This window comes from Pyxicephalus adspersus, chromosome 7, assembly GCF_032062135.1.
Source record: "Pyxicephalus adspersus chromosome 7, UCB_Pads_2.0, whole genome shotgun sequence".
NCBI lineage: Eukaryota > Metazoa > Chordata > Amphibia > Anura > Pyxicephalidae > Pyxicephalus > Pyxicephalus adspersus.
The window spans coordinates 78,725,914-78,753,894 of record NC_092864.1 but is presented as its reverse complement, the minus strand read 5'-3'; the positions used below and the strand labels follow the sequence as shown (position 1 = coordinate 78,753,894).

Genomic DNA, 27,981 nt, shown 5'->3' with positions numbered 1-27,981 from the left:
GAGAGCTACAGTACAACAGCGTGACACCCCAATACAGAAAATGAGAGAAAGAGCTACTACATCTTAAGCTTCAGGGACAGTACAACTATATATTATTGAAAATGAAACACAAGAAACTGAACAGAGGTGCACCTACATCTCGGGAACAAAATTTCAGATTGTCGTAAAGTTACAAAGGATGTTTCATAAGCACAATGTTCTTAATAAAACATTCAAAACAGCATTGGAACATATGCCATCAATTTACGTTAATTTAATTGTATTTAAATTTAATTCTATATTGTACTTATACTTTTAAACTGTAAAAAAAAAGAAAAGCATTTCTTTGATTTAACACTAAAGCTTTATTTGATTCCTTTTACTGTATATTATAAGATTGCAATAAATAAATACCCGGGTAATCAGCTACTATGTACTAAAGGAGGCTGCTTTTATATTTCTAGAGTTTTATAGTGTTAGTATTGATACTTACAGAATAAATAACTATTTAGTACTTTCACACAAACCAATTCAACAACACATAAATGTGTTGGTTGGGCTTTACGTCAGACGGTTATAAAAGTTAAAAACTTTATAAAACAGCTTCCTGCCATTTGTAATCTTTGCAAGTTATATGAAAAACACCATGTTAACAAGTATCCAAGGTGTTATTTACAGCACAAATGTGAACAAAGAACTTAATTTTATTATGAAATGAAAACTAATGTGCTACAGAAGCTCTGTGTACAACTGACTTTATATATTTTATGCACATAATACCTGCAGAGGTGTGAGAATGGAAAACTTTATAGATCATCTTAGAAAAACAGTTTAAAGCTCCAGAAAGAAAACTACAGAGCTTACTGAACTACAGTTAGGTCCAAAAATATTTGGAAAAGGCAACTTTTTTCTAATTTTGGTTCTGTACATTACCACAATTAATTTTAAATGAAACAACTCAGATGCAGTTGAACTGCAGATATTCAGCTTTAATTCAGTGGGTTGAACAAAAAGATTGCATAAATGTGAGGAACTAAATCCTTTATTACACAATAACTTCATTTCAGGGTCTCAAAGGCAATTGTATAATTGACTTAAAGGGTATTTCATGAGCCGGTGTGGGCAATTCCTTTGTTATGTCATTATCAATTAAGCAGATAAAAGGCCTGGAGTTGATTTGGGGGGGGGGGGGAATGGTTAAGATTTTGCTTTTAATAGACAACGTGCGGTCAAAGGAGTTCTCCATGCAGGTGAAACAAGCCATCCTTAAGCTGCAAAAAAGAAAAAAACCATCCGAGAAATTGCTACAATATTAGGAGTGGTAAAATCTACAATTTGGTACATCATGAGAAAGAAACCAAGCACTGGGGAACTCGACAACGCCAAAAGACCTGGACGTGCATGGAAGACAACAGTGGTGGATGATGGCAGAATCATTTCCATGGTGAAACCCCTTCACAACAGCCAACCAAGTGACAACACTCTCCGGGAAGTAGGCGTATCGATATCCAAGTCTACCATAAAGAGAAGACTGCATGAAAGTAATACAGAGGGTGCACTGCAAGGTGCAAGACACTCATAAGCCTCAAGAATAGAAAGCCGAGATTGGACTTTGCTAAAAAACATCTAAAAAAGCCGGCACAGTTCTGGGAAAACATTCTTTGGACAGATGAAACCAAAATCAACCTTTACCAGAATGATGACAAGAAAAAAAGTATGGAGAAGGCGTGGAACAGCTCATGAGCCAAAGCATAGCACATGATCTGTAAAACATGGCGGAGGCAGTGTAATGGCTTGGGCGTGCATGGCTGCCATGGCACTGGGACACTAGTGTTTATCCATCATGTGACACAGAAGCAGCCGAATGAATTGTGAGGTGTTCAGAGACATACTGTCTGCTCAAATCCAGCTAAATGCAGTCACATTGATTGGGAGGCGTTTCATAATACAGATGGACAATGAGGCAAAACATACAGCCAAAGCAACCCAGGGGTTTATTAAAGCAAAGAAGTGGAATATTCTGGAATGGCCAAGTCACCTGATCTCAACCCCATTTCACTTGTTGAAGACTAAACTTCAGACAGAAAGGCCACAAACACACAGCAACTGAAAGCCGCTGCAGTAAAGGCCTGGCAGAGCAATAATAGGAGGAACCCCGGCATCTGGTGATGTCCATGAGTTCAAGACTACAGGCTGTCATTGCCAGCAAAGGGTTTTCATCCAAGTATTAGAAATCTACATTTTAGTTTTATCTTTTTAATCGGTCTATTTACTTTTGAGCCCCTGAAATGAAGTGATTGTCTTAAAAAAGGCTTTAGTTCCTCACATTTATGCAATCTTTTTGTTCATCCCACTGAATTAAAACTGAAAGTCTGCAGGTCAACTGCATCTGAGTTGTTTCCTTTAAAATTATTTGTGGCAATGTACAGAACCAAAATTAGAAAAAAAGTTGTCTCTGTCCAAATATTTATGGACCTAACTGTATATGTACAGGAGAAGCCCTACCTGCTAAAGGAATTTAAAATTGTCAGATCAGTCCTGGGATTTAATCCTGCTACACAGTACGGCCTTGTTGGTGAGCAGACTTCACTGGTGCACTAGCAAGTTAAGCAACACAACCTGATCCGATAGCTGCCTTCAATAGTAAGGGAGCAGCAGAAGACACAGGATGTAGCTGTAAAGGGAATTCCTAAAAGCTGATATCAAGTCATATTTGGATGTTAACACTAACTATAATTGTTGTTGTTATTTAATATGTCTGGAGATTACCTGTATAAAGTCAGGGAACATAAGACAATACAAAAATGGTGGATATTAAAAAAACTTTTGATAGAAATCTATAGCAAAAAAATGCCAGAAGCATTTTACATTATTTTGATAGTATGTTTAACACAGAAAACTAAATTGTGACATATACCACTATAGCTAAATAAATTTACCAACCCAGTTACAGTGAAATAAAGGGTCACTGAGCCCTATTTATGTAGCCATGATGAGTAATGTGCAATATAAACTCTAGATTGTCCCATTTATTAGAACTGTAGGAAAATACTGGCAGCCTAGAACAATCATCCGATTACCACAATAAAGGAGACATTACAATTTAAAACACCATTTGAAAAAATAAAAGTTATCTCTCTCAAAGGTATGACAATGACCAGGTTGCTGCATTTTACTTCACCAGATTCATTATTTACTAATGCTGCTGTTCTCTTCCCTCCGTTTGGCCAAGGAGAAGGGGGAGTGAAAATGACATTTCTCATATCCATGGCTCTCATATCCAGGGATGCCAGACAAACAGTGGGAGTAGAACTGTGCAGTATGAAGAAACTATGGCTTTTAAGGTAAAGTGAAACTTCCAGAATGTACACTGTTATAGGAGAAACAATTTCTATTTACACTTCCACTTTAAAAAAGGAACCTGGAGTTCTGCTTTAAACGTTGCCCTAGACAGGTCCCCTTTTAATGTAAAAAAAAAAGCACTTCAAAGAAATCAACACCTGTCTTGTGATTATTGTGTAATAAAAAAATGAATTATCATTAGTACTGATTTTTTTTTTTTTTTTTTTTTAAACAAAGCTGTTTTATAGTGATCAAACTATTTGCCTCCCCCCTTAGTGATAAGGGTGAAATACACAAGAATAATAGGAGCAGGGTTAACAAAACTTAAACCTGCAAAGGATTAAAACAATAGAAATAACAAACAAAATCTTGATACAATGACACTGTAGCTCTCACATTGATAGTTCATATTCTTACGGAGAGAAAACTAGAACGCCAGGACTTTTAGAATAAATGAGCTTTCTTCTAAACAGTTAAAATGCAAATAATCACAGAGAACAACAAAGACATTATCAACATATTGCAATAGAGGAACATGGTTTGTGTTCTTGGAATGTCCACATAAGATACACAGTGTAACCTCATCCAAAAGGCAAATAAGCAAATAATCTCTGAAGTGTAAGGGTGTAGCCAGCTTCTTTGAAGGATCACTGCCTACATATTAGTACACTGATTGAATTGGGAGCCTAAAGCTACGTACACACGTCAGATTTTTATCGCCCGATAATCGGCATCGGCCAATTATCGGGCGAAAATCTTCCGTGTGTACAGTCGGTGTCGTCCATCGTCCGGACGACCGACCTGCCGGATCCACGGACGATGGACGACAGCCGATCCTAATGAAAGGGAAGAGGAGAGCGCGCAGCAGGGTGCCGCTCCGTCGCTCTCCCCCTCCCCTCTCCATAGAGCATGAACGGTGCTGTATGTACAGCACCGTTCATGTATCGTGCACTCCCTTGTCGTTGGAAAGGATCGTGAAAGATCCTTTCCAACGACAAAAATTGGAAGTGTGTACGCAGCTTAAGTCTACATTTTTGTTCCATGGTGCCCTACCTTAAACTTTCAGACTTTGATTAACAGTTGTAAACAGTTTCTTAACATAGATAAACATAAAAGTTTGTTTGCCCTCAAATATAGCAATTTCCAAGAAGCATATTTATAAATATGTTAACCTGGCCTTCACCAAAAATCATTGCAGGTGATTTTCCCAGTTTCATGTGTTTAAGGACAGAGATCCCCACTGGTAATGTTTAGTAAAATCAATTTTCACTGCTAAATATACCAGTAAGTAACCGTATACTAAAGAGTACAAACTAAACAGAGAGGAAGGAAGTACTACAGTTCTGTATTTTACTTTGTCATTTTAGTACATTTTCATTTTTTATTAGGTCAGTGATAATTTAAGCTTTAGTGTAGACTTTTAATTTCTTTTGGGAATTGGTCCTCCCCTCCTCCTATGCACTGTCTGTCATTTGCAACCCCTATTTCATGTACAGCGCTGCATAATATGTTGGTGCTATATAAATCCTGTTTATTATTAATAAAAATAATATTAATAAAATTAAATTAAAAATCCAGCCATAGCAGCTAACTGGCACTCAAACCCCCCTAAAAAGTATTTAATTTGCATTACAGATAATGCAGCAGGCAAAGTAGGGCATGTAACACATGCTAGTAGACGGTTGTCAAGACAAACAATTATGATTGTACTGAGGTGAGAATCTAGAGTATGTTCAGCTGTCCCCTGACACCATATACCAATCCATCCTGGCAGATCAATGATCAATACAATGGGGATGACCACTGTACTTTCCTATGGAAAATAATGCAGTGCAGTGTTACTCATTTATGTGTGTATACATAGCCTAAAGCTGCATACACATGTGCAATTATAGTCGTTAGAAAGAATCTTTCATAATCCTTTCCAACGACTAAGCACTGCACGATGCATGAACGAGTGCTGTACATAGAGTGGCGTTCTGCTCAATGGAGAGAGGAGGGGGAGGACGATGAAGGGGAGGACGATGCGCGTCCTGTCCCCCTTCCCTTGCATTACGATCGTTCGTCATTCATCGTCCGTGGATCCGCCAGGACGGTGGTTCGGACAATGGGCGCTGTACACACACCAGATTCTCGTCCCATATCAGCCCCGAGTCGATTATCGTACAAGAACCATTGAACCTAGCTTAAGACTACATTGCAGGGTGCAGATTTTGGAACGCAACATAAAGGGTATTTAGGTCTCTAGGAGCTACAAAAAAAAAAGTAAGCATTTGTATTTTAGACACAAATAGTTTTTCAAACAAATAATTTTAATTTACCCATTTCTTTTTTTCAATTTAATTTTTTAAATAAATAATTTAAAACACTATTATATTTACCATCTGTTTCTGAATTCATATTAAAAAAGCAGGTTTTGGAAACACATATAAACTTAAAAAAACTCAAGTCAGGCAAACTGTGCATAAATACAACCATTCTGACTGGAGATTTGCAGAGTAATTTATAACACAGAAGTAAATTCCTATTTAATTCATCAATCTAATCTTGTTCTTTTAATTTCTGTTTTAGCCTGAAATTTATCAGCATTAGGGATTTACAAGCTCTGTGCAGACCTGACATCCCATAGGTAAGTATTCCCACATGCAGCCCGATGTAAAGAAAAAACACACATTCCACACTAATAAAGAAGCCCAAAATTGAGTGGTATGGCCTCATAGTATTGTCCCAAGCCACATTGTTTATTGACATTGCACAATGACTTCCACTCTGAACACGGTAATACATGCAAAGTGAAGATAAACTTAGAAACTGGGGCCTGCAAAATACGTAAATATGGAACAGGAAAAGGAAAAAGGGTTTCTTATGACAAAGGTAAAATAGAAAAAAACAAATCTCTACCTGTGGGACTTTCTCCAAATGATGGATGCCTCGTAGAAGGTACAAAAGTCTCTGGGCACTATTCGGAGGATATTGGATAGTATTCTAAAAGACACAAGACTATTTCCCTTTAGTTCTGAAGGGAAAGCATGTATCATAATCCATGACCAGTAGGATAAACCGATTGTTACTTGATGGGTATAAATAATCCCATCTATGCTGGCAGGATAGGAACTCCAATTACAGGCAATACAACCAACAAACTACTAATCTTAGGCCTAGAGGCCAACATTTGACATTCTGGAGAGGACTAAAATACCATTTTACTTCAAGAACTTCTTATTCAAAGTCTTGATGGAGAACTAAAACCTGTCAGGATTTGATAGCTGGATGCTTTGATTAAGGAGATTCACCCTCCCTATTGGTGACCATTTTTCTGATGAAGAAAATGAATCAAAAATCTCTATCTTGTTGTCACAAGAAAATAAGAGGACAAAAGCATCAAAGAAGATATCTCCTTGCTTTGAAGAAATCTCCTTTTACTTTTTTGCCAAGTCTGTGAAACAAAAAGGGAAAAGGTTCAGCAGAAAAATAAAATGACAAGGGTCCTATTAATTCTGTATGCTACTTATTAAAAAATAAAAAGTTTAGCTTTAAATACATTTTTATTTCCTAACCTCTGCACTTTTGAGTATTGCAAAATGCCTCCTAAAGCGGCCTAAACATAAAATTTCTACTTTACATAAAAGGGTAGACAACCCTTTTGTTTAAAGTGAAAATTCATTTTTTTTAATGCAACAACATTTTATCCAAAAAAAAAAGGGAGCACCTTGGAGTGCAAAGCTTCCCAGGATACCTACATCACGCATCCCGGGATGCTCTTGGCTGCTCCTTCAGCGCATGCCCTGCTCTCGGGCTTGCACAGAAGCCCTTTCTTTAATGAAAAGAAATATGCCAATCTCACACATGCGCAGTGGGATCGGCAATCTTTTTCCTCATCTACATCACCCGATCTTGCACCTGCGCAGTGAGATCCGGTGACGTAGGAAGAAGAACCAAGAAGAAAGAAGATGTTGGTTCCGGGCACTTCCTCTGCGCGAGGCTAAAGATGGATACCAGGACGACACATGACCCAAACAAGGAAACCTCATGACGGATCTGCGGGATTAAAGGCAAGTGCATTGTTTTTAGGTTTAGTTCTTCTTTAAATGACCTTTTCCGAAACTACACACCATCATTTTTTTGGCTAGTTTGACTCTTTTAGGTCTAAAGGCCCTATTATAACAATTTGCAAAACCTACAGCTAAAATCATAGAGGATCAATACAGACTAATATGAAATATTTAGACTTTCTTACTATACTGCTTTTAAGAAGGTCTCTCCATAATGAGCATCCCTTTACAATATGTATCAATCTATATGACCTTTCAGCATTTCATTTACATTATCATTCACGTAGCAGAGATACATACAGCCATCATATGGAGACTACAGAACACAAACTGATTTATGCAAAGCAGTGCACTGTGGAAACACAGACTGCAAGAATTCTGCCATGTTACCAATGTGTATTGTAAAACCCATACAAATAAATGGTGCTATGCTATACCAATAGGCAAATTTGTTGGTACCCCGACAGCTCGTTGAAAAAGTATGCTATGCCTCTTGAAATGTGATTGAATGAAAAGCAATTATTTAATCTTTACCTGTCTGAAGAGATAAAATATTGCTTATACTAAAAAGAAAAAACATACTCTGAAATGGCCTGGGTTTGTAGGTAGCCCTAGAAAGAGAATAAATCATTGGATTGAAGTGATGTTTGAACTGTTCTCTTTAATTAGTTCACACATGCTTCCAATACTGCATTCAGTCAATCGGTCTATTATAGGAAATGTAGTCACTATGATGTTTGTCATCTTCGATTCCCCCACTCATAACATGGACCAAAGAAAGAAGAAAGTTTCTGAGAACAGAAAGAAACAAAAATTATAGACAAGCTTGTTAAAGGTTATAAGACCATCTTCAAGCAGCTTGTTGCTCCCGTTTTTAACCCTCCAGGAGGCAGACAAAACAGAAAAATCAACTTCCGAATGGCCTGGAGGATCATAAGCATGGTAGACAAACAAAACAACTTTCAAAGAGATACAAGGTGATACAGATGCTCCTTTGCTTAATGACTTCCGTTCCGTAGGTTCCGTTCCTAAGACCTGGTTATTAAGCAAATTTGTCATTGAGCAAGGAGCATAGGATAGACCTGGCCTGCAGCACTGCGAGTGTGCAGCGCCTATAAATAAGTTCACTGACTGAAAGAGGAGACGCCGCGTAGATGTACAGTGTACTCGTTGGGAGAATCGCTCGTAAGTGCGGACGGTCAGAATGTCATTAAACAAGGACTACCTGTACCATCAGTGTCTGATTACACAATCCATGGCTTTCCGAGTCACAGTTGGGTCAAAGGACCCGGAGCCTTTAAAGAAAAACAGTACGAAAGCCGGACTGGAATTTTCTAAAATGCACACTGACGAATCACAATGCTTCTGGGGGAATGTCCATTTGACAGACGAGACAAAACTGAAAATTTTGGAAAGTATGTGCTGGGGCAGCTCTACTGAATCTGGCACAAGGTTCCTTATAGAGTACCTAAACTCAACTTTTTTTTACTTTACATAGAATGGTAGACAACCCTCCTATAGTAAAAATGTTGTTTAAAAAAAAAAAGGGTGCAGCACCACTTCTTTAAGACTTAATGGGAGCACAGTGCCTCCCAGGAGACCTATGTCATGCATCCATGGAGGCTCTGGCTGCTCCTGCGCATGTTCTTGTCTCGGGCATGCGCAGAAGGGGCATCTTTTCCACCAAGAGAAAAGAGATGCTGATCTCACGCATGCGCATCACACATGGCTATTTTTTCCCCTTCACAGCGGCTACATCACCTGATCCCGCACCTGCGCCGTGCGAGATCGGGTGACGGAGCAAGAAGACCAGAAGAGAAGGCCGAAGATGGCAGTGCCTGGAAACGAGAAGGGGCTCCAGGACCCGGGACCGGATCGCAAGAAGAACTAATTTCATTGAGGGATCTGTAGGATTAAAGGTAAGTGTAATTTGGTAATTTAGTTCCCCTTTAGGTCTGTGCAGAGAACATGAAGTTTCCAGGCTTCTAGAGCAAAACGCCCCTGCATCAGAAACCTGTCAAAGGTAATGGATCCTCCAACAGAATAAGGATTCAACATACACAAGAATTGTTGAGAACAAAATGTTGTGCTATTCTGTGAGTCTTGATTTGAATGATACTGAAAAGTATTAAAAGAACTGAAGCACTCAGTCTGCAAAAGGCACCTTTCAAACCTGACAAAGATGGAGCAGTATTCATTGGTAAAGCGGATTAAACCTAACAGGTGCAGAAGTCTCACTGAGATCTCCAGGAATCGCCTGTATATAGTTAGTGCTTATATAAGATTGTGCAATAAAAGATTAGGTTAAGATTCCACCTTTTTTATCTATATATATATGGAATAAACAATGATGGGTACAATTTGTCAGTAGCAAGTTATTTCTGCCACAATTACACAATTGTGGAATCCTTTTTTTTTTTTGGAGAGGTACCAACAGTTTATTGCTATATATGCCATGAACCTCACCTATTATTTCTCCCTCACAGCTATCAAGAAAGCCTATTATGTGGTCCCAACAATCAGCTAGCCCTTAACCATCATTAGATCGTTCACGTAATGAGCGTTCAGCCACCTATAGGATGCAGTACTCATATTATCATATTCAGGCCATTATTGTTTGTTTAAAACCCTTGCCCTACTGTGGAAGAAAAACAAGTTCTATATTTCACTGCATTATTATTATTATTATTATTATTATTAAACAGGATTTATATAGCGCCAACATATTACGCAGCGCTGTACATTAAATAGGGATTGCAAATGACAGACTAATACAGACAGTGATACAGGAGGAGAGGACCCTGCCCCCCCCCTATTCACACAATCTAAGGCTGGGTACACACGTGCCATAATTGTCGTTGGAAAGGATCTTTCACGATCCTTTAGAATGACAAAAGACCGGACGATGCATTAAAAACCGTTCAGCTCTATGGAAGGGGAAGAACAATGGAGCGGAACCCCGCTGCGCTCTTTCCCCTTCACTTCCAGTACGATGGTTCCTTGTCCATGGATCTACCAGGACAGGTGTGCGGTCCATGCTGTACACACAGCAGATTCTTGTCCGATATCGGCCCGAAGGTGATTGTGTATGTAGAATAAGATTTCACCAAACAGAACCACTCAATTATCCAATTATTATGGAACACAGGGAGCTGCCATCTTCCTTTCTTCCTAGAGTTAATTTTTGGCCATCACCAGCACCTTTCTGAAAAACCAATGGCCTGATTCTTTTTTGTGTAAAGTTCCACTTTAAGCCTCAGTAATGTAAATAAGTCTGTAGTTTGAAGTGAATTGTCTACAAATCCTATAAATGGCAGCCAGTGTGGTATGTAAAGAAAGCAGCTGCAGAAGAACTGGCACAATCCAATGTGTTTTGGGGGCCCGACACCACCTCCTCCATCATCAGGGTCTAATGCAGGCATGAGCAAACTACGGCCAATAGGAATGTTTCTCTGAACACGTCCCCCGGATCTAAACCCCGCCTACTCTCCCATCGGCCCGGCAAATTTTTTTTCAGATTGTGGCCCGAGTCAAAAAGTTTGCCCACCTCTGGTCTAATGCAATGTTTCTTGACTTTCTTTAAACATGGTGGAACCCCAAAAATAACTTTCAGGTCTTCAGGGAACCCCCTGCTCTAATTACTATATCCACGGCTCTAAAGCTGCTCACACACTTCCAATAATTATCGTTAAAAAATGAATGACGGATCGGCCAAAAAACGTTCACAAAAAAGGTGACTAACAAGGATTATCGTTGGAAATGAACGACCGTCGTGGCGGATCTGATTGGCCAACGATTGTTTGCTATCTATCGTGTACGGTCGTTGAGTGATCGTGCATGTTTCTTCAATACACTTTCTCCTTTATACTTTCTGCATCGTTCAAACGATTGTATCTAGCGTGTGTACACTATTGGTGGATTATATTTGCACGATCGTATCGTTACAGGATGGACAGAATTGTGCACAATACAATCGTTCAAATATAATCGTGCATAAACGTTGAATGGTCGTAATTGTTCATTTTCTAACGATAATTATTGGAAGTGTGTACCTAGCTTTAGTGTATTAGTGTGGTGGACAGTAGGAAGAATTCCTCCTAGATTGCTGGCTAGTGGGATAAATGTCAGTAAGGTCATTGGTGTCACTGAGCGGCACAGATTGGGTAATAAATCTTTGTGTGGAAGGCGCTCATTAGCTGATGCAGCAATTACTTTGAGGTTTGTGAGAAGTGATTGGTGGAGGACGGAAGAGGCCATGGAAAATCAGGGCTGTTTAATGACTGAGCGGCGCCAATCTCATTATGGCGGAAATGATCGCTAAGGATAAACAGTCCTTTTCTTCATATGGACAGCATGGGGGGATTTTCTTGTTAATTGTTTGGTGGCTGGAGTTGTCTTTTTATTAGCTCGGTTAGTAAAATACAACAACACACCTAGACAGCTCCTAGATTGTAAGCTCTTCAGGGCAGGCTCCTCTCCTCCCCCAGTGTCACTGTACCAATTTAATGTACAGCTCTGCATAGTATGTTGGTGCTATAAAAATCCAGTTTATAAATAATAACACAAAATGTCAATCCTCAGCAGCATGGTAGGCAGACTGACCCAGGAATATAAATAGAATGTCACCTGAAAGCAGAGCCCAGACTTCCCTGAGTGTGCTGCCCCTACACCTCCCGCCAGGTGCAGGCCTTGTCTATCACAATGTAAGGCCGGGGGTAGAATCATTACCTGAGTGTCACAGCTCTGTGCCTGGCTTCCACTTTTCTCCTGAGCCTTGTCACAGCTTGCCATGCGCAGACAGCTCCACTTCCTCCTCTCCCCTCCCCCCCGCTCTGCTGTGCCGTTCATGCGGGAGGCGGAGTCCGAGGCAATCGGACGAAAACAACTAACCCTGAGAAGATCTGCCTGACTGGCCGAAGGCGGTCTCGTCACGTGACAGGGTGACCGTCCCAGCACAGGAGCTTCACACTGTTTCCTTATGGCTGCAGAGATTTGCGGGTCAGTGGCAGCTGTTGTGTTTATATTATGCCTGGAATGTTGTCTGGTAAAATGTCCTTGGGGTAAACATAACAAACCTCCTCCTTTATCCTAAATATTGCCACCCCAATTAATGGATAATATAGAACACTATTTCTATTAACCCCCCTAGCGTTCTAATTCTGTCCAAACTTCCATTCAAAAAGCGTTACAATTGTTTTGCATGGAAATTTTTTTTTTTACATTGTAGGCTATAATTGTTAGGCCTAATTCCCCAAAATATGTTTAATAATTAATAAATGTTATTAATTTAATAATAAACTTTAAAAAAAAATTGTTAAAAAAAAATTAAAAATGTAATATAACGGTACCGTAGCATATATAATATTATATATATTTATTATATGAAGATTTCTTTGTATTGGACTTAATACAGGTCTTTTGTATTGAATCCAATATAAAAAGTTTTGCGACGTCACAGGAACCCGGTAGATCTCGGCTCTTTACTTCACGCCTGGAGATCGGAGGGAGAAGACGTGTCCCCAGGACCTGCGGGGACCAGAAGGATGACGGGGGACGACAACGGAGCAAGGTAGGTTGGATCTTTCTTAAGCTGCTTACACACATGCAATTCTTGTTGTTGGAAAGGATCTTTCACGATCCTTTCCAATGATAAGAACGGCACGATGCATGGACGAGTGCTGTACACGAGTGGAGAGCGACAAGGCGGCACCCTGCTGTGCTCTCTCCCCCTTCCCTTGCATTAGGATCGCTCGTCGTTCATCGTCTGATGATCTGCCAGGACGGATCCACATACGATCAACGACATGGGCTGTACACACGCCAGATTCTCGCCCCAATATCCGCCCTGACCCGATTATCGGGCGAGAAAAACTTGACGTGTGTACATAGCTTTAGCTTAAAGTGACTCCGAGTGTGACTCAGTATTATCTCTTTTTGCAAGTAAAATCCACCCCGAGTCACACTCAGGATTACCGCTGGGGGGGTTAAGGAAGAACAAAAAGGAAGCTGGGGATTTGTAGTCAATGGTTGCTTATATTACTGTTCAAATGTTTCATACAACAAAATCAAATAATAGTGGATACTTATAATAAACACAAATGGTCATCCCCATTAACCATCCATGGGGTAGAAGACCAATAAACTATAAAAATTAGATCACTATTTCTTATGAACAGATAGTGGTCCAATTAACTTGAGAGACACCCAACGTGTTTCCCCATGCGGCTTCCTTATGGGATTTGTTGAGAAACAAACATGAACTTATAACCTAAAGCGGACCTAAACTCAGAACTTTCACTTTACATAAAAGGGTAGAAAACCCTTTTTTTTTTTTTTTAGGTGCAACTCCCTTTTTAAAAAAAAAAAAAAAGGGTGCGGCGCCACCCCTTAATTCTCAATCACCTAGGAGGTCAGGAATGAATGGGAGTGCAAAGCCTCTCGGGATACCTACGTCAGCGATTGGGGGCTCCTTCTGCGCATGTCTGAGCTTTTTTGCTCAAAGAGAAATTTTTTTTTCATCCTACGCACCCAATATCGAGCCTGGGTCCGGTGATGTAGGATGAAGAACCCAGAAGAGAAGACGAAGATGGCGCCCCCGGAGTGATCAGACTGCCCTGCAGCATTGAAGGTGCAATGTGTTTTTGTTTTTTGAGTTTTGAGTATAGTTCCTCTTTAAATATAGGTACAAAAATAGTTCAAAATTTTAGTAATGGTCAAGTCATGATAACATTGTTGTTTCAAGGTTTTAAACAAACCACTATAGTAGTAATCAACAGATATTAATCTAGATATATATGTACTATCACAGCCTTGAAAATAATAATTGGTCACCAACTTTTGCTCCACTCCCAAAAGTCAGTTCAGCCTATACACCTCTTTCTCCGCTTTGGGGGAATACTAAATTTCCACTGGGCATGCCACCACATCGGTTTAACTGATGGAGTAGCCTTGGGTATTTCAGAACGGAGGGCCTTATATCAGGGAGGCACATTTTGCGTTTCAGTAACTTGGTTTAAAATAAAGATTTACCTAGATCTGAAACTATCCGCTACTCACAGCTTCATTCCTTCTTAGCTCCAAACTTTCCTAAGTCCCTCCATATTGCAAAACAGCATTTGAAAGAACGGGGCCTGGGAAAGCAATATGGACAAATAGTGGGACTTGGAGGAGTGTACCGAGACAGCCCGTAATATATCCAAAGTTTCACTTAATGTGAATCTGGTTGAAATGTACTACAAGGTAATGCTACAATGGTACCTAGTCCCTAGCCAAGTGTTCCCTGGTTTCTCTTCGTTTCAGGGGATGTGGAGGGATTGAAGACACGGAGCCTGCCCAGTGGCACAAGAGTACTGGAAAAAGGTGTTCGACTTTATCACAATGTTGATACAAACCTCTCTTCCCCCTAGCCTGGAATGTGCCCTTTTGTGTAAAATTGAGATGCCATTGTCTAAATATACAAAAAATGTTTGTAACTACACGCTTCTAGCAAGTAGAATCACCCTGGCCAGGACTTGGAAGTCTCCCTCAATACCGATGGCCACCTTATTGGTGAAATTAAATTCGATAATGGTGAATGATAAACTCATGTGTAAAGATACCCCACAAGCCTTTGAACTTACCTGGGATCCATGGATCACTCACTGTTCCTAGGCTCAGTCTCCTCCCTGATGTGAACACTCTTTCCCCTCCCCCCCCAAATTTACCTCCTTCTTTTATTATTTTTTATTTGTTGACAGGACAAGCAATACTAACGAGACTGCCATGATTTTTGGAACTGTTTATTCGTTGTTATGTCAAAAGAGAAACTCTGTATACCTGTTGTGTTCTTTTTGGTCAAATATTACCCATCTCTTTCTGTTTGTATTTATTTAATTGTTGTGTACACATTCACATTTTCTACTTTTCCTAAATATTCCACTGAATAAAAATTTATTGAAATAAAAAATAAAATGACACCTTTACTACCACAGATCTCTTAATCCTTTCACAATTGGCTTCCATTTGGTAACACAGACAGGGAAAGCTTTTTCTCCTGACTTTTTAATCCATAGATTTTTTGGGTATACCCTTTTCTGGTACCAAATTTGGGATGTGTTGTGGGAGTGCAAAATGAAGATCTATTAACTAAAGAGGAACAAGGGGGTGGACCCTCTTACTGATAGCAACCAATTACATGGCAGTGAAACACTGTTTTTTGAACCCCAAATTGTACTCCGTTTTCCATTGAGCCCCTTCATTCCCTCAGATCCTTCTTCAAACAAACACAAAAGTGCTCAAAGCTCTCACCTTTCAGAAGCGATTATTTGTTGGGAAAGTTAGAATTTTGCAATGCCAATAGAAAATTACATTTTTTGACAGAAGTAAAAAAAAAAAATGTGCCCCAAATACAAAAAGAGTTAGCACTCTTGTGTTTGCAACACTAGAGTCCCAGGTTCAAATCTCAACAATACAGTTTTTATGTTCTCCCCGTGTTTGGATGGGTTCCCCCTGGGCGCTACATTTTCCTCTCACATCCCCAAAACATACAGTTAGTTTATTTGGCTTTCCTGCAAAATTTGCCCTGGACTGTGATAACATATAATACAGTAGGAACATCATTATTTTTTTTATTGTTATTATTATTATTATTATTATTATTATTAAGCAGGATTTACATAGTACCAACATATTACGCAGCGCTGTACATTAAATAGGGGTTGCAATTGACAGATACGGACAGTGACACGGGAGAAAGAGTGGATCCTGCCCTAAATCTAGATTGTGAACTCCTTTGCGGGACAGTTGGCATCATAACTATAGACTTTGAAAAGCTTGGCATAATATGTCGGCACTATACAAATTAATATTAATAAGGGGCAACAATCAATTCTGTTGGATAGAAGGAAAATACTAAACAAAAGCAGCAAGAGGGAATATGTCACTGATTTACTAGCCTGAGGTTAGGGTTACAGCCTAAGGCTACGTTCACGCGTGCAACAATTATCCTAACAAACGATTAACGACTGATCGTCTGATAATTGTTAACAAAAAACTGCATAACTGGCCAACGATGCAAATGAATGAGGAATGTCACTGAAAACAAACAACCGTCCCGGCGGATCTGATGCAATGATTGTTCGCGATCTATTTTGTGTACGATCTTGTAAGGCCCAGGAGTATCAGTATTCCCAAAACACCAGTCCCCCAATCCATAGCCACAGTCTTCGCCTATAGCAGCCCCTGCTCAGCCTCGGAAGACTGTTTGCATCTTCCAGCACTAGGTTGCCCCCAGGACTTGGTGCGTAAGGGATGGTGTCTGGAGATAGGCCGGCAGTTGACCCGAAGCCCACAGTACAAAATGTCAGGAAATCCAAAAACAAGCAGAGGTCAAAAATACAAGAGATCAGTCCACCAAGCGAAGTACAAAACAAAAGTTCAACGGATAGTAATGAACAAGTACTGGTCAGTAACAGAGAAATAGTCAAAATCACTCCAACACAGATAGGCCCAGCTGATGCTATAACAGACAAATCCGGCAGGGAGCAAAGAGGCTATAAAGCTCCAGCAGCCAATGACAGCATGGGATTGATTGGGAACCACTCAGCTAATCAACTGCACACCGCTCCAATTCCCCTCAGCTGTGCAGCCTAATGCAGAGGATGCCGAGGGAAAACCCCAGCTACAGGGATGCTGCAACCCTCAGGGCACTGATCCTGAAACTCCAGTGCTACTGCCAGAGGGAACAGGCTGCGCGCCTGGGATCCTAAGCCTAGAGAGCGCCTCCCAACACGATCATTCAGTGATCATGAATTGTTTTGTGATACACTTTCACCTGTACATGTCACTTCCTGCATCGTTCAAACGATCGTATTTAGTGTGTGTACATTATTGATGGATTATATTTGAACCATCGTATCGTTTCAACAAGTACAGAATTGTGCACAATACGATTGTTCAAAATAATCGTGCATAATCGTTGATTGAGGTGATTGATGATAATTATTGCATGTGTGTTCATAGCTTATGTCATAAATTCCTCCCTCAGCTGTTTAGTGTGGAACTAAGAAAGAATAAAGCTATTCATACATATGCAACTACTTTAGGCTTAGTCTACATGGACGTTTTCCCCATTGTTTACCCTGAGGCTTTTAAAGCCCATGTTTGAAATCCTCCTGCATTCCAATGGGCTAATCTGCACCAGGACGTTTCCTTGAGGCACATTTATGAGCTTTATCTAAAACATTGCTTGCAACATTTAAAAAAAATTAAAACACTGGCTTAAAGCTGGAAAATGCCCAAAAATGCGGGAAAACTCAGGTAAATGTGTTAAATATATATTGAAGCAAATTGGACTATCCATTATGGTCCCAGGTAAAAGATAGGAAGCAGCTGTTAGGATTGTCAGTAGTGGTGCAAGCTTCATCCTGACTGATGGTACATTCCCACTACAACAATGACCAGCTGTTGATCCATATATAGGGAATGGCTTTCCAATATCTCATTAGCCAGAGACACAGCTTGCTACCAGCTCAGACTTATGTCTTTGCAAAACCACATGGGAACTTGTTTAGCCATGCAGTTGCTATGTGCTGTAAATGGAGCTCCCGGATATGGGAGTGCTCAGAGGCAGACATGAGGGAGACTGATCTGCTAAGTAAATTAGATCATATAAAAACGCTATAAGAAGAAAAAGCAAGGCACATGCTAAGATTGGAGGTAAATGCATGGTGGAGATTATCTGGATGGGACATACAACAAAGTTGTATTTAAAATTTGTTTTTAATTTTTAGGCTAATATGTTAGTGGACTATGTTCCGAGAAACACATTGAACTGTTATAAGCCTATTTGTAACAAACCACAGATTGAATATTGGAGCATGTAAATGTGTTAATACAAATGTTTATTAAACGAATATAAACAAAGGATACATATTAGATTGTGAATGAATATATGCCTGTAAAGTCCCAAGGGTATTGACCCCATATATAAAAAAAAATGTTTGTTTGTAAATTGATAGTAAGGGATGTGGCATAGGTTGAACAAGTTTGAAAAATTAAAAGGAAAAGATGGAGTCTTTCGTTTTTTAAATATCAGAAGATTGATTCAGAATAAATTCTCACCATCAATATATAAATTAAAATGATATAAATAGTATGTTGATATTCCGGTGTCCTTCAGTATAACCAATCAACAACTGCCAGACTAGAAAGTCACCTTCTATACTTTCTTCCAATTAATATTAGTATGTTCTCAGATCTCTATTTAAACTACAGAATACCTACTCTTAAAATATAAAGATAGAAAAAGAGGGAGAAGTGTTCTTAACTCCCTTCTATGGTAATATCTTGCTTCTCCATAGATTCCATTCTAGGTGTTTTCCTAGGATCAATGGATTAAAGTTTGAAAAAGAAAGAAAATTGAAAAAATGTTATTTGTGCATTTAGATACACTTTAAGTCTGTGTATCTCACAAAGTTTCCAGAAAATACAATAACCCCCCTAGCGGTAATCCCCAGTGTGACTCGGCGTGAATTTTACCTGCAAAAAGTAATCCTGGGGTCTCTTAAAACTTGTAAAAACCCACTTACCTTGCTTCGTCAGCGTCCCCTGGCGTCCTGGTGGTCCCTGCAGGTCCTGGGGATACGATCTTCCCCTCCGATCTTCAGCCAGCGAATGCGGAGATGATCTCCGGGGTTTCCGGGTGATGTCGGAGTAGGCAGGAGGATCGGCGGGAAATTCCAAAAATTTTGCATTGGATTCAATACAAAATAGCTGTATTCAGTCCAATACAAAGAAATCCTCATATGTATATGAATTATAGCCTACAATGTAAAATAAATTTCCATGCAAAAAGAATGTAGCACTTTTTGCATGGTAATGCGGAAAGAATTAGAACGCTAGGGGGTTAATTAACAATTTTGGGTACATTCATGAAAACTGCACAGACAGAAAACTGCCAAAGTTTTTTTACTTTATAAAAATGTAATTTGCAGATTGCTTATTCTGAATAATAGTGAAAGATTTACAATCAACACTAACTGTAAAAATGCACTAGCAAAATATATGCAAAGTGTCTGATTTTAGGCACAAGTATTCCCCAGTGCATTCAGAAAAAAAAACTTGTGTATACTTATGTACGGGATTCACCCAAACCTTTCCTAATGTTATTACTTTGAATGCCAGCTGTACTTCAGATTGGTTTTTATCTGTGAGGTATGCAAGGGTTAAACAAGCTATCGCCTTTCTGTACCCTGGACAATTCATGGATGTTTGTTATTTCTGTGATTGTGCCAATGAATACAGACATAGGTCATAAACATAATTAAATAATGACATTATGAAACTAAATTATGCCAGTTTTTTTTTTAAGGAAAGGAATATCACTTTTTTCCTTAATGTGGCAGGTAGCCAATCAGCAGTACAATAGGGATGATTTATAAACACTGAAGAGAAGAAAGTCAGCACTGATGTCCCTAGCCCTTAAATGGATCTTGTATTATGTTTTCAATACAATAAATGTAATAGTTAGAATGTTAATGATGGCTATGAGCAATGTTTTATTCTTTATTTTATATCCTGACCCTTGTAATACACTGGTTCAGTGTTTATTCATCCAAAAAAACACATATAAAATGATTGTAAAGCCAAGATACAGACTTCAACCACATTTTTTTCTAGTCTTGCATTGTGAAAGTATTATAAATTTACTGCTGTTCAGCACAAAATTACATAATCTGTGATATCAATCTTCAGAGTAAAAATGTATGCCAGCTGCCTCAACTCTTTCAGAAATTTGATAAGGATCAGTGCTACAGCAATTATACAACTGGCACCAATTTCCACTGCAGAAATAAAACTTCCAACATTATTTGGGGCAGAGCTTGGCAGTTTGCCATAATAAACTGTACCATAGGCATTATAAGCTATCAGCAGCACTGAAAAAAGGAACACCTTGAAACCTCCTGAAATTTTGTACATCAAGAGACGGTTAAAACAATACTTATCAATCAGATGACAAACTCAAGAAAATTGTGGAGTGGTCTTGCAGTGGTATGTAAAGGCCATTCATGTTCATTCCTTTGTGATCAGTGTGTACTCATTTACACATTTTTCATGAAGAAGACCTACTTGCTACTGGATTGGGTGATAATATTATTACTATTATAAACAGGATTTATATAGCGCCAACATATTACGCAATGCTGTACATTGAATACGGGTTGCAAATGACAGACTAATACAGACAGTGATACAGGAGGAGAGGACCCTGCCCCGAAGAGCTTACAATCTAGTAGGTGGGGGAATTTACACACATGTTCATAGTATCCTGACATCTTGATAAAGGTCTGCCTTTTTTTAATATTGTGTTAAAACATTTTTTTTTATGCACCTACTTCTTTGAATTGTGCATCTACTACTGTTTGTTTTATAACCTCGTTGTGTGCTTTCTTTGAATGTTTCGCCTTTTCTTTCTGTTTTCTGTACTATCAAGTGTTGTTTAATGTTTTTGGTTACTGTACCTGTATTTTATATCTCTGTTGAAAAATTCAATAAAAATTATTTTGTAAAATAAATATTCTCAAACGTGTTTAGTGAACATGACAACGAGGTCACTGTACTCAAATGACCTCCAGTCACCCTGTGTAAGGCTATATTGGCAATATGCACCAAATACCCCGGAGGAATGTTTCCAACACCTTAATAAATCTATGCCATAAAGAATTACTGTGGTTCTGAAAGCAAAGAGTGCTAGGTGTAACTGATAACGTAGCTGGTAAGAGTGTGCATACAAATCTTGGGATTGGAAATAGGAGCTTGGGATCAAGGAAAGTAAAGTACAATATCCCTACAGAAGGTGGGGTAGGGAGTTATGTACAGGCAATGGGAGGGATTGATTAAAAACATAGAAGCATTAAAATTTAGCTTAGCATATACAATGGGAGACACAAACAGAAGAAAAGTACTGGCAATGCAGAAAAAAGAAAAGGAAAAGAATTACTCAAACCAGTTGCCGATTATGACTGCTTGAAAAGAATTTCATTTGGTTTACACACAGGACAAGCAAATTCAATTCCATACAAAAATAGAACATTTTACACAAAAAAAGTAGAATGTAGGTAGGTCTTAAATAATAATAATTAATACACATCAACCTTAAGCTTTCCAATGGGAAACAGCTTCTGTGTAGGACCCATGAATAAAGTCATAAAGCTGTTTTGCAGTGTTGGAGTTGCCGAGAATTTCAGTCAGTTTCTCTAAAGACAGTGTTGTCAGTTCAGCTATGTTCTTTACATAATTCATTATGGCTCTGCAGTTCTTGGCATTGACCCCTGTCATTTTTAAAAGAAAGTCTTGAGGACCTGGATTGTACTTTTCAGATTCTGGGACAGTTTCAGAGTCAGCAGTTATACCCATAGCAGTTGCAGCATCGGGCTGTGGTCGGTTTTGCTTCAATTCCTCGAAGAGTTCTGCAGTGGCATATGGTGATGGACACCAAAGAATCCGAAGTCTTGGGAAGTGGAGAGTAAGGAGGGTAAGCTTTGAGGTGATGTCATTCATAGAAATCTCCTGATGGATTGAACTTCGTGATGTGAGAGAAAATGGCTTATTAGGGTCAAATTCAATTAAAAGAATGGGACGCTTGTAGTAACGACACATGGAAACACACTGTGTATAGAGACGTCCGTTGTTGAGAGATCCAATCAAATCACTTACACTTTTTCTCTCTACACACATATCTGGGGTGAGAATATAATCCCCCACTTCAAGCGTAACAGGTTCTATATCAATGCCTCGTCTGTGGATCAGAGAAGGTAGCTCACTACGAAATTCCCTCATATCAACAATGACAGTTTGCTGCATGGTTTTCTGCTGGCCTCCTAAAAAAAGGAAGAAAAAAACATGATCAAAGTAAAATTTGTAAGAAATGTTTCAATTCAACATACATATTCGAGGCCCAAAACACTTCTATTTAAACATCAGGCAAGGTCACGTTAGGACCCTGGTCACATGCCCAAATCTAAGTGCCATAATTATAGATGCAATGGGAATAAATCCAGGGAACTACATCATAATCATCATCATCCACTAACATCACTGATAAATTCACCTTCTTCATCTGCCTGCAACTAATCTGCATTTATTTCTCCTACAGGTACGTCTCCCATTCTGCCAAATCTCAGCCCTGTGTATGCAATTGTTTTCCCCTGCAACCCTCATCTGTTATTGTATATGGTACGTCTCCCACTCTGCCAAATCTCAGCCCTGTGTATGCAATTGTTTTCCCCTGCAACCCTCATCTGATTGTATTTGGTATGTCTCCCTTTGTAGATGAATGTATTGCACCAACTTTAATCTCCACAAAGCTTTATCTGTTCACTATCCCTTAGTCCCAGCTGAGTGCACATTGATATTTATTGCCCTGCCAACCCCTCCCCAGGTTCAACTGATATCCCAAATTCCTTCTTACCCTTAATCAGTCCATCCATATTCAGGGCCGAAAAAAATCTATTTAAACAACAGGCAAGGTCACCATGGGATCTCAGTCATGTGCCCAAATCTAAGTGCCAAAATTATAGGTGCAATGGGAATTAAGCCAGGGAATAAAAGAAGGAATTGGAACAGAATTGAACATAGAATTACAATCTGCAACTCCCATCTCCTGCCTCTGGACTGATTCATCCACCTGGACTGATCATCATATCCCACTCCTGGAACGCAACAAGCTTAATAAACCTCACTACAACCTGTTTTTTGTACGCATATGGTTTGCAAATATCTGTTAAAATGTATTATTCACCATGCACTCTGGCACTATTCTCTGTCCTCCTCAGTCAGATAACTCATTGTCTCTGCTCTTTCACCCTCCTGACTTCGCTGTATTTGTTCCCACACCTTTTTTCTCTACTGCTACTTTCTGGTGACATCTCACCCAACCCTGGTCCCCCACACTCTCTCATGCATACATTCCCAGCAAGACACTCCCTTCTTTTAATCCCAACCCCATTTACCCTACCCATAAGTTCTTATCCCCTCTCTCTGGCAGTCTATGGAATGCTAAATCTGTCAGCAATAAATTAACCTCCATACACAACCTTATCCTTTCTAAATCTCTGAACTTCCTGGCTCTCACTGAAACGTGGCTTTCCTCCTCTGACTCTGCCTCTGCTGCCTCTCTCTCCTATGGAGGCCTGCACTTCACACATACCCCTAGACCTGGCAACAAAGTAGGGGGTGGTGCGTACATACAGTCCCTCCTACCCCACCCCCTCTCATTTTCATGGCTTTTGAAGTCCACTCTGTCCGTCTCTTCAGCCCCTTACCCCTCATTGTTGCTGTTGTCTACCAACCCCTGGCCCAGTATCACAATTTTTTGATAACTTTGCCTCCTGGCTCCCACACATTCTTTCCCATGACCTGCCCACCCTCATCGTCGGTGACTTTAATGTTGCAGTGGATGAGCCCAACTATCCTTCCTTAGCCAAACTGCTCTCCAATTCCTTCTCATTTGGACTCACACAGAACAATAATGGCCCCACACACATGGTCGGACACACTTTAGACCTGGTATTTTCAAAACTCTGCAACCTCACCCTCCTTGACAACTCACCATTTCCCCTTTCTGATCATAACCATATCACACCTTCAACCTATTGAACTCTTGCCCCCCCTTTTCCACAGCCCAGGCCTGGTCATTGGCATATCCGTAACCCTGACTACAACCTATTCTCAAACTGCCTTGCGTTCCTAACCCCCAATCTCTCCCTAATCACCTCCCCAGATGAAGCTGCCACCATGTTAAACAACTCTTTCCTTGGCATTGGATAAAGTTGCCCCTGCCACCTTCCGCTACCCCCACCCTGCCAACCCCTGACCCTAGCACAACAATCACACCAAACAGCCTCAAAAGACTGTTCATGCAGCTGAGCTTAAGTGGAGAAAATCTGGCCTCAACGCTGACTTCATGGACTACAAAGCTTTTACACTGAGCTCACCGTCACCAAGCAAAATTATTTCTTTGCTGTAATTTCCTCTCAAGCTTCCAACCCACGCAACCTCTTCTCAAATATTAACTCCCTCCTAAACCCCACACATGCTCCCCCCACAACATCCTTCTCTGCCAAAGACATCTACTATAGAGATAAAATATACCAAAATCAGACATGATGTCTTTGCTCACCGAGCTACTCCAACCAAATCCAACCCGGCCATCTGTAAATCATCACTGGCCTCCCTCAGCCCTGTTACTGTGGACGAAGCCTCTTCTCTTCTCTCATCATCTCCATCTACTACATGTTCACTTGTCCTAATTCCCTCTGATCTACTCCGTGCTCATTCCTCCACCCTGGTCCCTGCCCTAACCGAACTATTCAACCTCTCCCTTTCTACTGGTATATACCCCTCCGCTTTCAAACATGCCATAATTCACCCTATCCTGAAGAAACCCTCACTGTACCCCTCCCTACCCTCTAACTACCATCCTATCTCCCTGCTCCCAAATGTCTTCAAACATCTTGAATGCCTCACCGATTACCTGAGCACCAACTCTCTCCTTGACCCCCTCCAGTCTGGTTTTGGTGCTGGCCATTCCACTGAAACATCCCTTACTAAAGTGGCCAATGACCTCATCAGAGCCAAGTCTCAAGGCAACTTTTCCCTCCTCCTTCTCCTTGATCTTTCCTCTGCTTTTGACACTGTTGACCACCCCCTTGTAATAGAAATCATGCGCTCCATTGGTATCAGTGACACTGCTCTCTTGGTTTGCTTTCTATCTGTCTGACCGCTCCTTTCAATGGTAACTCCTTCACTCCTACGTTTCTTTCAATGGTAACTCCTCCACTCCCACCTGTTGGTGTTCCCCAAGGGTCAGTCCTTGGACCGGTTTTCTTTTCTCTGAACACCTCCTCTCTCGGTAGTCTCATATCCTCCTTTGGCTTACAGTACCATCTGTATGCTGGTGACACTAAATCTATCTGTCCACCCCTGACATGTCTCCTTTACTCCTGGATAATGCTCCCTGTCAGCCATATCATCATGGACAGATTTCTGAAAGTCAACCTCGATAAAACAGAACTCATCATCATCCCCCCCTCAAATTCCAAATCTCCCTCTTACAAATTTCTAACTGTTAACACTGTATTCATCCCTTCCCTCAGGCACTTTGTCTTGGTGTCACCTTTGACACTGCCCTCTCATTTACCCCTCATTTTCAGAACATTTCAAGGTCCTATCACTTTCATCTGCACAGAATCTTCAAAATCTGCCCCTACCTGTGCCCAGAGACCACAAAATATAAGTCTCACTTACATGTTTGACCTGGTAAAAAAAAAAATACTCCCCCAGCCGCTCTCTCCGCTCCCCCGATGACCTTCTACTGATTTCATCACATGCATGGCTACAACACCTTTCTAGAGCTGTCCCAATTCTCTGGAACTGTCTTCCCCATTTTATTCAGCTTGTTCCTACTTTCTGCTCATTTAAAAGAGCACTCAAACCCCATTTTTTCAAACTTGCCCACCCATCTTCTGTCTTTTGAAAACGTCACTACTTCCCACCACTACATATCTTTTGTAATAATGTGTGTTAATTCCCCTACTAGATCGTAAGCTCTTTGGGACAGGGTCCTCTCCTCCAATGTCACAGTCTGTATTTGTTTGTCATTTGGAATCCCTATTTAATGTAAAACACTGCGTAATATGTTGGCCCTATATATATCCTGTTTATTAAATAATAATGGAGTTTGTTTTTAAATTATGCAATGCCTTAACCTACTGGGCGTTTCACTGATGTCTGGATTTCTGTACCAAAAGCGGTACACTGTTTTTCATTGAAATTTTTTTTTTAAATTGTAGACCTGCAACTTACAGAAATATGTCCGAACAAGGGTCTAGAAGATATCCTGAATATATATTATTAATAAAATTTAATAAAAAATACAAAAATCAGCTTAAACAAGAATGCATAAATAAATAAAAAATACTGAAAATGCAATAATTCGGTATACTGTATAGTAATATATTTTTCTAAATCACCTCCCTAGTGTAGTAAATTTTAAAACAGGGTCTATCGTCACATACCTATAGACAAAACCACATAAATATATTTTGTATTGGATCGGATACAGGACCTTGTATTGAATCCAATACAAAATATTTGAATTTCCCGCTATGACCCCCGTCGACGAGTGTATGCACTGATATCATCAGGAATCGCCGGGGGATGCGTAGGCGAACGCCGAGCGTTACATTGTTTGCATGGAAATTTATTTTACTCACCCAACTCACCCAAATATGTCCAAAATTTATTAAATTATAAATTTAATAATGAAAACTTAAAAAAAAAAAAAGTTATAAAACATAAAAGAAAAAAAATCTTGTTATATATATATGTATGTATGTAATAACGATTTCCTTGTATTGGACTCAATACAGCTTTTTTGTATTGAATTTCTCGCCCTGCCTCCCGCCCGCACCAACGCATGTACCGACGTCACTGGTAAACCCCGGAGATCGTCAGTGCACATGCCGGGAGAAGACAGAAGAGGAGGGATGTCCCTGGAGGAGCTGTGGGAACAAGCTAGGTGTTTTTTTTTTTAAAGTTGTAATCCGATTGCCATACAATGTTTTATGACAATCAGATTGCACTGTAATGCTTTTTTCTATTATTAGCTACCCCGAACCTGGTTTGGCGTAAATGCTTTCAGCAAGTTTTCTTATCCCGAACCAGGCTCGGGGTAAGCGCCCAGGTGGTTAAAGTAAAGTGAACAGTGTGATAGAAGCTTGTAAACAATGACTGCCAACAAATGCTTCCACTATCCATCTATAAAAATCCAATTTAAAAATCTAGTTGATGAAAAAGTGGACAAACTATTTTTAAAATACAATCTATGTATTTAAACTTTATGGTTCAAAGTTTTCATGTTTAATTTTGCTAACGTACCACAGATTTTTGCAAACATGAGAGGTACAACTTTTGAAAACACTTTAATAACTACTATGGAAGTTAAGTCATGGGACTCACCAGCTTTGCGCGTGTCAGTTGCAGCTGAGGCTGGAGTCATATCTCTTTGCAGATCCAAGTTTGTATCATCCCTTCCTTCCCTTTCTTCTGGAATGACCATGCTGGCCTTTTCTCTGCGAGCAAAAAAAAAAAACCATGAATTAAGAAATAAAATCATAAGTAGATTCTGGTGGGCTGAGTCAGCCCCTGAGAAAATTGTAATTCTGTTTTATCTGGGAGTTTTAGGCTCTCACTTTTGCTTGTTCCAACTTCAATAGTTGCATTCTCATTACACTGCATCACAAAAAAATAAATATTGTCTGCTACTTGGTCCAATCCATGTGTCCTATACTGAATCAAGTGTGCTGAATTTAAATCCTAAGTCTGATTCTGCCTAGGATGTCAGGATCTTAAGTTAATTACACATATACCGTGTTTCCCCAAAAGTAAGACCTACCCCGAAAATAAGACCTAGCACTTTTCCCCCCAACCTGCCCTAATATAAGACCTACCCCGAAAATAAGACCCAGTAGAAAAAGAAAAAAAAAAAAAGAAAAAAATAAAAGCAAACATAAATTAAAACAGTACTCACCGAGCGGGAGACAGCGGGCGTACACACAGCGGGCTAACA

The 27,981-nt window shown here is 39.8% G+C and overlaps 2 protein-coding genes and 1 long non-coding RNA gene across 3 annotated transcripts in view; 1 reads left to right on the top strand and 2 right to left on the bottom strand.

Annotated features, from left to right (window-relative positions):
* Positions 1-12,204, bottom strand: part of LOC140336133 (myocardin-related transcription factor B-like) — a 191,181-nt gene extending 178,977 nt beyond the window's left edge. The window contains exon 1 of the mRNA XM_072419188.1: positions 12,102-12,204. The gene's annotated coding sequence lies outside the window, so the exon portion shown is untranslated. The remainder of the gene's footprint in view (positions 1-12,101) is intronic.
* A 48-nt stretch (positions 12,205-12,252) lies between these two features.
* LOC140335990 (uncharacterized) lies at positions 12,253-15,334 on the top strand. The gene is made up of 2 exons (XR_011921792.1): positions 12,253-12,371; positions 13,713-15,334. It is a non-coding gene; the product is annotated as an uncharacterized lncRNA (long non-coding RNA).
* A 5,157-nt stretch (positions 15,335-20,491) lies between these two features.
* The window catches only part of ERCC4 (ERCC excision repair 4, endonuclease catalytic subunit), a 60,837-nt gene continuing 53,347 nt past the window's right edge, over positions 20,492-27,981 (bottom strand). Inside the window, exons 11-12 of the mRNA XM_072419026.1 lie at positions 27,372-27,484; positions 20,492-22,231 (exon numbers count right to left, since the gene is read on the bottom strand). Coding sequence (XP_072275127.1) covers positions 21,507-22,231; positions 27,372-27,484 — 838 coding nt within the window. The 3' untranslated portion in view covers positions 20,492-21,506. The remainder of the gene's footprint in view (positions 22,232-27,371; positions 27,485-27,981) is intronic.